The 12,946-nt window shown below is 35.9% G+C and overlaps 1 protein-coding gene across 1 annotated transcript in view; it reads right to left on the bottom strand.

Moving 5' to 3' along the window:
* Window positions 1-12,946, bottom strand: part of EXTL3 (exostosin like glycosyltransferase 3) — a 41,349-nt gene that overhangs the window by 8,009 nt on the left and 20,394 nt on the right. Inside the window, exons 2-3 of the mRNA XM_007938724.2 lie at window positions 11,441-11,568; window positions 3,611-3,755 (exon numbers count right to left, since the gene is read on the bottom strand). Coding sequence (XP_007936915.1) covers window positions 3,611-3,755; window positions 11,441-11,568 — 273 coding nt within the window. The remainder of the gene's footprint in view (window positions 1-3,610; window positions 3,756-11,440; window positions 11,569-12,946) is intronic.

Genomic DNA, 12,946 nt, shown 5'->3' on the forward strand with positions numbered 1-12,946 from the left:
TATTCCATTCAAATTGTCATCGTCATTGCCTCTGAGAGAAAAGAAATTCATTTAGCCTCCTTGGTGCCTCAGTCATTTTTGCAATCAGTATAAAGATGTCAAATTAGGTCAGACACTGGTTTGGCTGAGCAATATTCTCTGACAATGGAAATAAAGCACCGTGAAGGGGATGTTATCTTCCATAGTACCATAAAACATTCACTCCTTTAATAGCTCACATATAGATTTTAAAATTTGCTTCCTTCTTACCATCGCCACTGGCTACTCCCTGCTCCATACCCCCTTCATCTAGATTATCAACACAGTCTCCTATATCATCTCCTTGCTGCTATATATTCTTCCCTACAGCCTATTCTCAGCACAGCAGAGTGATCATGTTAAAAACACAAGTCCAATTGAGTATGTCACTCTTTAATCCAAACTTTCTCTGATGGTTTCTTACTTCATTAAAAAATAAAAGTCAGAATCCTTAAAATGCCTTATAAGGCCCCACAAAGTGATGTGCTAGAGCCAACTCATACCTGTTAACGAAAACCAATTGCTAAATTTTCAGGAATGTTATGAGAGCTGGTTACTAAATATCATTATTAAAATTTTCATTATATAAGCTTAATATTAGTTATATTAAAAACAAAGTACCTAAAAATCATCACTTTCTAATTAATTTATTACATTTTTCTATTATCTATGTTCCTGAAGTTATTTATGTATCTGTATGATGAAAACACGATGTAATGGTGTGCTACAGTGCATCTTTTCCCAAATTCATGTTCAGTGACTCATGTTGGTAACTTAAAATGAGCCATGGTAAAAATATTAACACCACAGAAATTAGTAAATACTACAAAACAGAGCACCTGTTAATCGCAATGTGTTGCAATATGCTGAAGCTGAACAAATAGGTGAGAGGCTCAATTAAACTAATATATTCTATTACTTTAATAGTAGAATCTATGTAGTGAAAATAATGAATGGCCATGAAATTCTTCTATCACACAAAGGGGTTTGCTGGTTATCTTGTAGTAGACTTGGTGACCTTAAAAGATGAATTACATACTTTTTTCTTCACAAAAAGCCAGCTGATCCAAATATGCTGATCTTTTGTTAAATGGCAAGTAACTGTCATTAGGATGTAAATAAACACATTTTAAAGTAAACACAATCTTTATTTCAAGATAAAGCACAGCAATAAGGTCTTCCAGGAACAGTGACTAAAACCAAGTGTCAAAAATAAGTTTCATTTAAAAACAGACCTTTGACTTAACAACTTACATAGTGTTCAATCAAGATTTTAAAAAACAGTGAAGCATATGCAATCATACTGCTTTCACTAAAATTTAAAAATTTAGTGAGACTATCACTTTGAAACTTTGTTTCGTATTTTAAAATTTCTACAAGTATAGTTGTAAACTGACATATATAAAAATTACTTTTTTATTGGTATTTGCTGGAAATTTTTTATTGATAGGCACTTGACGGTTATAAATAGGGATCACCAACTTAATTGCTTTCAAGAGTCAAGTAAGTAAATTAGTGACATTTTTAAGAAATGAGTATAAGAAAACTAAGGCACAGTGCAGCAAATGAGATCATTTGTGTCCCATTTAGAGGGACCAGTGGTTTCTCAGCTCCAGCCAGGAACACTCCCTGCATGACTTTATTTTCACTGTTTTTTTGGTTTGTTGGTCCCACCCCACCACCAGATCTTCATGCAGAATATTCAGATTTTTCAACGCTGGCAGTGTGTGGGGCAATACTGTGAGGATCAAATATGCCTAAGAGGACATGAGGCTCAAGGATTATTAGATTTCCAAACAGAAAAATGTTAACTTTTATTGATTATTTATCACTTGAAAGTAAAGAAATCTGACTTGCAATTTTTAAAGAGCAATCAGAGAATTTGAGAAGGCAGGTCTTCAGAAGGTAAGTGTGATGGTTATGTCTGTGTGTCAACTTGGCTAGGCCTAACTGAGTGGCTGGGCAGCTAGTGGTAGTTATTCCCCATAATGAGACTGGCAATCAACTCCATAGTGGGATCTACCACAAGCAGTTGAGTGTTGAGTTGGGATGTGGTCTGCTTCCTGTATATAAGAAGCCTTGGGAATGGTCTCAAGCATATGGCATGCTTGGACCCTGCATGTAGCCATGTCATTGTTCAGCAGCCTGCCATGCTCTGCCGACCTTGGGATATACAATGGACTTGAATTAATGGCCTGCCATGTAGTTTGGTAACATGGGGACTGTGCCATTTTTACTTGTCAACCTTGGGCTTGGCAGCCTCAGCAGCCAGCAGCTGTCTGAGTGAATAAAAGCCTCTAGCTTCAGTGGGCAGGGAGCTGGAGGCAGAGCTGAAGCCAAAGGCAGAGGGGCTTTCACCCAGCCCCTAGAGCCTGGCACTTTGAACTTGGACTTAAGGCCTCCAAATTGTAAAAATAAACTTCTGTTTGTTAAGGCCATCCCATTTGTGGTGTATTTCCTGTCAGAGCAGTGCTAGGTAATCAGAACAGTTAAGTATGACTTGAGAATTATCATAACAAGGTATGAGTTGAGAATTATCAAGAAGTGTCATTGGTAAGCTACACCTTCCCTACAGTTGGGGAAATGAGTAGCCGTGGAGTCCCCAGGAATAGGCTAAAGGGAAAGTATCGTCCTTAGAGAAAAACAGAGGAGATAATCTAGGAAGTGGATGGTATAGGCAATTTGGTTACCTCAGAACAGTGGTTCTTCAGAGTAAGAAGTTACAGACCACCACCATGCAATCAGAATATAATGCAAGCCACGTATAGCATTTTAAATTTTCTAGCAATAACACTTAAAACAATGAAATTAATATTATTATTTTATTTAACCCAATATATTTAAAATATTAACATTTCAACATGCAATCACTATGAAAAACTTATTAATGAGTTATTTTACATTCTTTCTTTCATAGTAAGTTTTCAAAATCTGATATGTAGTTTGTATTTACAGAACATCTCAATTCTGCCAGTCTTATTTCAAATGCTCAACAGCCACACGTGGCTAGTGGCTATGATTTAGAATAGCACAAGTAGAGAGGGAGGATAGGTCAGAAGTGAAAAGTAGAGCAGTACAGAGATAACAATATAAGAGGAGTTATGAAGGCAAGCATTTGCATTTGGGATATTTAACGAAAATCAGGAGTAAGGCATGCCGAAAATAATCTCTAAGAATTCAAACAAAACTTATAGAGCCACAATGGACAAAAGCTCATGATGGTGCTTGAGCTAGTGGTGGTTTCAGGGTGACAGGTTCAGTCTGGGATGGCAAATGTTGAAACTGAAAGGTATTTGAGAGGCCTTTTAGCTCAATGCCCTTCACTTTATTATACAGAGAGAGCCAATGCCCAAAGATAAGTCAATTTTCCTAATTATCTTCATGCAATTGTAAAGGGAGCCATCAGATCCTGAATTTTTATTTGAGAATTACCCTAAGTATCACATTTACTGTCCTTCAAAATTGAAATAACTTACCTCTAGCGCAGACGGGACATATATATTAGCAGAGTTAACTTTGGGGCAGCATTAGACTATCACTGAAAGGCTGGAGTTATACCAAGTTGATGCCATTCTTACAAGCTTTTCCTTACCTTGTGAAAGAAGGCAGCACCTGTCAGCACCATGGACAGCTCACAGGAGTAGTTTGAATTGTAGAGCCAGGACTGATGAGGAATGTCCCATGCATGGTAACGGCCTGGGAAACCCACAATGCGATCCCGTGCTTCTCTCCACACCCTCAAACAACATAAATATATACATACGTCTGAATGTAAAGCACAAAGATTACCAGAAACTTTTAAAATCATTGCTTCTACCTTCGAGGCTCTGGCCCTTGGACGTTTTTTTTATTATTATTGAAAACAAAATCAACTGCAAGGCAATTTGGGTAACAATCAGTTTCCTTTAAATGTGACTGCTCTTTACTCCTCTAATTTTTAAGGCAGCCCAGTATCTCTCCAGCATTTATGGAAAAAAAATTCTGGCTAACGTGGGAAGTAACGAATAAGCAGGGGTCTCCAGAGTGAAGTATTACTAAGAGGCAGGAAAAAGACATAAAATTTTATTTCTAATTATTATTTTTATCTTATTTAATTTCTTTAAATTTTTTTAATGAACATGATGTATGAGTACAGTGTTGCTGTTGTTGTTGCTGCTATGTGCTGTCGAGTCGGACCCAACTCATAGCAACCCCTCCTTGGGTTTCCGAGGCAGAATCACTACGGAAGTAGATTGCCCCATCTTCCTTCCAAGGAGTGGCTGGTGGGTTTGAACCGCCAGCCTTCTGGTTAGCAGTCAAGTGCCTTAAGCACTATGCTACCAGAGCTCCCAAGAGTACAGTAGGACATATATATAATTCATGTACATTGTATATTTAACTTTTCTTTAATAAAAGGGTGTATGATCAAAAATGTTTAGAGACTGCTTGTCTAAACCACAAGAAATTATCATCTCCAGTAACATGCCACCAGTCCTAATCTCTGATTTTGACTAATGCAACATGCCAACAGTCCTAATCTCTGACTTTGACTAATGATAAAGGAGAAATATGTACCGTGAAAAGTGATTTACAGGACCAAACAAGTGAAAGATTCCAGTAAGCAGAAAAAATAAAGCAGAGACTTCAACATGTTTCCAGCAGAAACTTTTATATCATCCCCAAATTTATAGGTAAGGTAGAACATATGAAATCAGTCCCCTATTTTCACAGGCTAAAATCATCACACTAGAAAGCACTTACTTACACTCCAAAGAACCAGTTGCTACAGCCCTGCAGAAGTGCTTCAGCAGTTCCAAATAAAATGAAGTATCACCCTCACCTCACACTAACCCATCTCCAAATGAAGATTTAAACTACCTGAGCAACTCCTTCATTAATTACATGGAACTTCCGTTCAAAACAGTTCCTCTCCTAATAAGTATGAATACTACCAATTTAGAGAAATAGACGAGAAACCACAACTTTTTTTTTTTTAATTGTGATGTGGGTGCAGATTTACAAAGCAGAATCATTTTACTCTCAACAGTTCACACACATTTGGTTTCACAGCCTGATTACAATCCCATCAATAAAAAGCTCTCCTCCCGTCTCCTTCCTGTGACTGCCCCTTTCCCTGTGTCCTTATCTCTGCATTCCTCTCTGTCCAGCTTTCCCTCTATGCAAGTACTGCCCTTCTGATCTCTCATGTTGACTGATCTAAAGGGTGCATCTCCCTAGGGTAGGTGGGTACATCTCCCTGAGGTAAGTGTTCTGCTTGTAGGCTGAGAAACTACAACTTCTGTAACAATATCATAACTTCTGGATGGGCTTTCAGCCAGTCCTAACCAACTCTCTTCCTATATCCTAATTTATCTCCTAAAACTGACTCCAAATCCCTAATCTAAAAATCAGAATATATTTCAGAATATATTTTGACATTTACAGAATGCCAGAATTGCTAACATAGCAATGTCCTATCAGTCTTCTTATAGATACTGATTTCCTCAAATGCCTATTGCTCCTACCAATCCTGAAGTATCAACAGAAGAAAGGGAAATTTAATTTTTCAATCATCTGATTTGGCTATTTAAACCAATATAAAGTGTTGTTGTTATGTGCTGTTCAAGTCAATTTTTGACTCAGAGCAATTCCATGTGACAGAGTAGAATGGCCCCACAGGGTTTCCTAGGCTATATATAATCTTCACAGAAGCAGATCACCAGGTCTTTCACCCATGGAGCCTCTGAGTGGATTCAAACTGCCACATTTTACTTGGCAGCTGAGTGCTTAACCATTGTACCACCAGGGTACAGTCTCATTTGCTATACAATTTCAAAAGGTAACATATCCAATTTGTTAAAGGCTGTCAACCATGAGATGGTCAATTATCTATCAAACAATAAGGAAAAAAATCAATGTGGAAGCAAGTAATAAACCTATTTGAATAAAGGCAAAAATACATTCCTAGAAAAGATGCATCAAGAGTTTAGATAGCATACTCTCAGTGGAGATTTCAAAGCATTTAAACATACTAATTTTACACTATTCTTCTAATTTCCATATAAAATTGTTGTACATAACTTACTCAAACTTAAATATTTCTAACCTATGTTATGTTTTGACATACCTCACTTTTAATAAATTAGTCTTTGTGTTAGTGTTTTAATTATATTAGGAAAAAGAATCAAATCAAGTTATTACTCCACTAAAGAATTTGAATCAGGAGTAGTTCATATTCTTTGGTAACATTTCAAATGTAAATGCTATCACCTTTGAAGTAACTGCATCATTTCTACCTTTTCAATGAACTCTCGCACATCATTTATTACATCATTTCCACATTAGTACAGTCAGCTAAGTTAAAAAAAGAAGCTACTGACAGCCTAAATATTACATGTTTCAAATGAGAATGACACATTTTGTGCAAGTCTATGTGACTCAAGCAATTTTCTTCAAATGTATGAACTACCTCAATAAAATAAAAGCTCATTATCACTACTATTGGTTTATTTAAAACTGATTTTTTATCCTTCAAAATTTAGGCAAATGGTTTTAAATAAGTATCAGTAAATACATGAAGATATTATTGCACATTAAGTTAATATGGATGCAGCAACAAAATAAATAAAATTTAGAAGAAAAATAATATGGACTTTACTGTACAAGGAGACATCTATCTTTTTGTTTTTTTTTTTAAAAAAAAAAACCAGCTTCAACCACATCAACTCCAACTCATGGCAATGCCATGTGTGTCAGAGCAGTGCTAAGCTCCAGAGTGTTTTCAACGGCTAATTTTGTGGACACCTTTCTGCCAAGGTGTCTCTGGAAAGATTCCAATCTCCAACCACTCAGTTAGCAGCCAAGCACATTAACCATTTGCACCATCCATGGACTCCATGGTTGGTTTCTCAGTCTGCTTTATTTCCGTTTTTCCCTTTACAGATAATCTGAAAATCAATTTTAAAAATGTATAAATTGAGGGACACAATTCACATACCATAAAATTTACCCCTTTATAGCATACAATTCCATGACTTTTAATATATTCAGAGTTGTAAACTATCCTCACTATCTAAATTCAAAACATTTTCATCACCCCCAAAAAACCCCACACCCAGTAACAGTCACTCCTCCTAGCCCCTTGCATCTACTAATGTATTTTGTTTCCATGGATTTGTCCTGTTCTGACATTCCATATAGGCAGACTCATACAATAGAATCAGTGGCCTTTTGTATCTAGCTTCTTTCACTTAACATGTTTCAAATCCATGTGATAGCATGTATTAATACACATACTCCTTACTATCTCTTTATGTGACATTTCATTTTGTATTTATGGCAACAGTAAAACATCTACTACCCAATTATTTTGTGCTTATTGGCTATCTATCTGACATTTTATTTCATATTTAAGACAATAGTAAAAAATCTACTATTCAACTATTTTGTGCATTAACAATTTATGTCTGGCAGCAACTAACATCAAGGTGTGAGGCAAGAGTTAACACTAGCTGTGATGGTTAAGGTTATGTATCAACTTGGCTGGGCCATGATTCTCAGTGGTTTGGCAGTTATGTAATGATGTAGTCATCCTCCATTTTCACATAACATCAATTTTTGTGTAACAACCTGGTCTTTGGAACTTAACCACGTTGATAAGTGAGGAGTGGGTATACTTCATTTCTTCTTATTGCAAAATAATAATTCATTGTATGGATATAGCATTTTGTTTATCCATTCACCAATTCATAGATATTTGAGTTTCTTTATACTTTCGTACTATTTCTGTGCTTCTATAAACAGTCAGGAACTAGTTTTTGTATGGATCTATGTTTTCCAACATTTGGGCAGTATCTTTCTTTTTTCCTATCCCTTAAGGACATATCTACCACTTTCTTGGCTACAGAAATTGAAGTTAGCCAGATCTATATTAGCTTTGACCACAGGGAATATTTCTTCTTATGCCTGCCCTCTCCTTTTGAACCAAGGTCTGTTTCATTTCCATTTGGGTATAATAAGCAGATTGGAGCCATAAGAGAGTTTTTAGATCAAAGGATGCCCAAACTAGTAAGAAAAGAGTTAGGGTGATAAAAGGTTAGAATACACAGTCAGAGATAATTCACCAGTTCCAAAACCAGAGCTTAATCTCAAATTTCCATAATTAAGACATTAAAAGGCTTCCCATTAGTCTCTCATTACCTGTAAATCTGTTGACAAATGGCATGGAAAAGGTCAAAAGTCTTCCTAAATCGGGAGCCATAGAAGATAACCAATGCCTGTTATTTTAATAAATGTCAAGCTCCTTAAAGGTAGGATATCTTATCTAAATCATTCTTATGCTCTAGGAGCGATCAGGAATTCTTGTTAACACCCCATGACTCTGTTCATGGCTCCCAGTCCTTAGGAACACTGTATCAGAAATGTACACCCCACCTCTGACAATTGTGATGACACAGACTAGTTATAGAATTATTACATGGATTTTTTTCCTTTCATAAAAGTAAATGGCAACTAATGAGGGCATGCCAAAAAGACAGAAGACTAGTCTGAGGGGCTCTCAATAACAAATCTGTAATAATTTCAGTATAAAAATAAGTAGTATCAGTAACTGATTATAATAAACCTCATTTTTAAAAATCCATGCATCCATACACGTTTTGAAATACAATAAAAATTGGTAAAGAAAAAAAAAGTGAAGAGAATAGTTTATTATGATACAATGAAACATCCCCCAGTTTTTGTTTCTTTTTTTAAAATCACAGTTAACAATAAACGCTTGCTTAGAGAAGGTCAAAGGAAATATGAAAGGTTGGGTAGAGGAGAGGAAGAATAGGCACATTAATTTGTCAGAAATGTATCAAATCTCCTATAGATTGATTTACACAGAGAAAGCAAAAACTCTGTTGCTTCTTTCATCTGAACATCTGTACTTAAATACAGACCAAAAGAAGCCTGAGAGCTAGGGTCAGGTTAGGATTTTGGTGAATGGAATGAAAACAGAGAGAAAATAAATAATTCTCAATCACAAGTTCATATTTAATTTGAATAATACTCTATAGAAATCTATGCCAGTGCTTCTCAAACTATCTTTGGTGAAGAACTGATTTCCCAAAATTTATTGTGGATTAATAATTTCATAAAATATAATAAACATGAATTGCATGGTTTCATAGGTATGACATCAAAAGCACAAACCACCAAAGAAAACACATAAATTGGACTAAATCAAAATGAAGAATTTTTGTGCTTCAAAGGACACCATCGAAAAAGTGAAAAGATTAACTCACAGAATGGAAGAAAATATTAGCAAATTATTTATCTGATAAGGGACCTGATGTAGAATAAATAAAGAACTCTTACAACTCAATAATTAAAAAGACAGATAACCTAATTTTTTAAAATGGGCAAAAAATGTAATTGGACATTTCTCCAAAGATAAACAAATAGCCAGTAAGCACATAAAAGTATACTCAACGTCATCAGTCATCAGAGAAATGTAAATCACAATCACAATGAGCTACCATATGAAACAACTAGAACATCTTTCATCAAAAATTTAGATAACAAGAAGTAATGGTAAGGATGTAGAAAAATCAGAAACTCTCATACAGCTGCTGGGTATGTAAAATGGTCCAGCAGCTCTGGAAAACTGGTAGTTCCTCAAAATATTAAAATATTAACATTTGTGTATAAGCTTTTGTATAAACCTGTTTGTACTCCTAGGTATATAGTTGAGAGACTAAAAATATATGTTGCACATGAATGTTCATAACTGATTATTTCTAATAGTAAAAAAAGGAGAAACAGTCCCAATGTCCATCAACTAATGAATGGATAAACAAAACATATTATATCCATAGAACAGAGTAATCAGCGATAAAAAGGAATGAAGTACTGATACATGCTATAACACAGATGAACTTGGAAAACATTACCATACTTTTTACGCAAACAATGCCTGCATCCTACATTCTTTTCACATGTTGCTGTAAAAAAAAATTAGCATGGTGTACTTATGGGAATATGGGGGGAGGGAACGTAGTTGGCAAAAAAACACAGAACGTGTTATTTGTGTAAAAATATGGTATACTAAGTGAAAAGAGACAATCATAAAAGACCACAGATTATATGATCCATTTAGATATAATGTCTAGAATAAGCAAATCTAAGGAGACAAAAAGATTTATGGTTGCCTAGGCCTACGTGTTTGGGGAGAAATGGAGAGTGATTCCCATGAGTATGAGATTTTTTTAGGGGTGATAAAAATGCTCTAAAATTGATTGTGGTGAAGGTTTCACAACTCTGTGAATATACTAAAAACCAAAGAACGGGTAAATTCTATGGCATGTGAAATATATCTCAATAAAGATGCTACAAAAAAAATGAATTCCAAGAAAAATGATCACATACTTGGAAGTTAAATATCAAACCGCTTTAAGAAGTTTCTAAATGCTTACTCTCAATTTTTGTACTTACTTCACTGTGGACAGGTAACAAACTGTCCATGAAGTACCACAGCAGTCCATGGCACACTTAGAAGCCCTGATCTACTCCATCTGCTTATCTGAATGTGTCCTCAGTGGGATATTTAAGCCCAAATAATAACTACTACGATTTTTAAAAAAAAAAGATAGTTTAGCAGCTGATGTGAAGTTCTGGAGTAAGACAAAATTCTGCTTGAATCCCACCTCTGCTACTTACTTTCTATCTTCATGGCTCTGTTTTCTTGAATCTCAATATATTCAAATATAAAACACAAACAACTACTTCTTACATCATCAAGTTTCAGAAGGATTGAATAAGATAAACAGGCAAAATGCTCAGTTAGTCCCTGGCACACAGTATGGGTTCAACAAGTATTAAGCATCATCTTCATAATCACTATCACCACCTCTTCCTCTTTTTCTTCTTGGATCTTTACTTGCCCATCTTTCCCCAAGTCTTTTGAGCCTTAGGATTTTGGCAACATGCTGTTATCCCAAAATCTAGAAACATGTTGCTTCTGCCTGCCTGGGAGTTATTCCTCTTCCTCTACAAACAAAAATTCCTATTTCCTTTAGAGAACTACCACCTCTTTCCCCCACTCTCAGTCCACTTGGTTTGGGATTTGAGGATAATATACACCCAGCTCCAGGAGTAGGCAGGTACCTCCTGGAGCAGGTAGCCAGATAAACAACTTCATCTCGCTGGCTTCACAGGAAGCACCTATATGAGAACCAAGAGATGAAGATAAATGAAGTCCTTCAACATCAACCGAGACTTGGATCCAGCTATGCTCTAAATGACCCTTAGTAACTCTGAGGCTTTTCACTTACTATCAGTTAAGAAATTCATTTTGCTAATGAATTTCTAATCCTGGTTTGACTTAGTTTTGACTTAGTTTGACTTAGTTTTCCATCACTTGCAAATTAAATTATGTTTTGTTTGCAAATAAGTCCCTCACCGGAAGCCAAACATGATTTCATCATGGCGAAGATGAGCATCGTCATCAATAGAGAGGATGGCCTCTGTCTCAATTTCATTCCAGGGCAAGAATCGATTGTTCAAACTGTTCTTCTCAGTCCGGACCACCTGTAATGAGGAAGAAGGCAAAGAAAAACACCACTGAAAATCAATGCTGCATCAAGAATGCAGAACCAAACTGCCTTTAGTCAATGGAGGCTGTAGCTAAAGTCACTGATTAACTTTGCCTGATTAACTACTATTTGTAAAATCTACCATATGTCTTTCAGGGATAAAAAACTGGCCTTATCATTCAACAAATGTGTAAGAATAAATTACATTTTAAACTTTACTCATTCATTAACTAATTTTATTATGAAACAAGCTAAAGCCGAAGATTATCTTACGTATTTCGATAAATACAGTCCAGGAAAATTTTTTAAACTTTCCCAAGGGAACACAAGGTGGCAGAGCAGAACTGAGATTTTAATTCCTGGCTCCAGAATCTCCCTGCTAATGGTGCCTGGTCATAAACTTTAAACCAAACTCAGAAATCCCTTGGGTCCCCCATCCAATTGAGGTAAATTACTTCACTTTTGCAATTCCTACCCGTTACTGTGGACTACACATATAAAAGCCCCTCCCCCCCCCCCAAGGTGTACTTATTCAGTACAAATAAAAATTTCTGCGTCTACAGCAAATCCTAGGAGCTCTGGTAGCCTAGTGCCTAAGGCACCTGACTGCTGACCAGAAGGCTGGCAGTTCAAACCCACCAGCCACTCCTCGGAAGGAAGACTGCCTCGGTCGCTATGAGTCGGGTCCAACTCTATGGCACATAACAACAGCAGCAGCAAATCCTAATTCAAAGAACCTATACCTGAAGTGATCCATACATGCAAAGCTATAGTACTACATTACAACTAAAAATACAATTTCATGTGAACCATTATAGTTTACTTATTATAGGTGGTAGCTCTGTTATTCACCTTGCCTGATAATATTCAAATAAACAAGAATGAGCATAGTCAATATTTTTCACAGCTTATTTTGTTTTTATGGTATCTACATCTAGTTAATCCAGCTAATGGGAAACCATCATTCTATTCTCAAAAGCGAAAATCAAAAACTTTCTTCAGGAATCATTTTAGAAAGCTAAGAAGGATCATCTTACTTTCAACAGAACAGTTTACCTGTACTAAGGATACCTCTCCCTAGAAAGATAAGTGTAATTATATCAGGTGTCTTAAAGTTTATGAATGGTTTCAAAAGTACTCCAATGGCCTCACTAGTATTGTCTGTTCAGTTTTAAATACCCTTTTCTCCATTCTTCAAACTATTCTCTCCCTTCCAGATCCAGCCCAGACGCCTCTTGATGCACTCCATGTTATTAGAATTCATCATGTCTGCTATATTTTTTAATGCATTTTATTGAAATATAATTTATGTACAGTGAAATACACAAAACTAAAGTGACATGGGTCAATGCTTTTTTTTTTTTTTTTTTTGG

Source organism: Orycteropus afer, unplaced genomic scaffold (assembly GCF_000298275.1).
Source record: "Orycteropus afer afer isolate SDZICR_OR568_19922 unplaced genomic scaffold, OryAfe1.0 scaffold00053, whole genome shotgun sequence".
NCBI lineage: Eukaryota > Metazoa > Chordata > Mammalia > Tubulidentata > Orycteropodidae > Orycteropus > Orycteropus afer.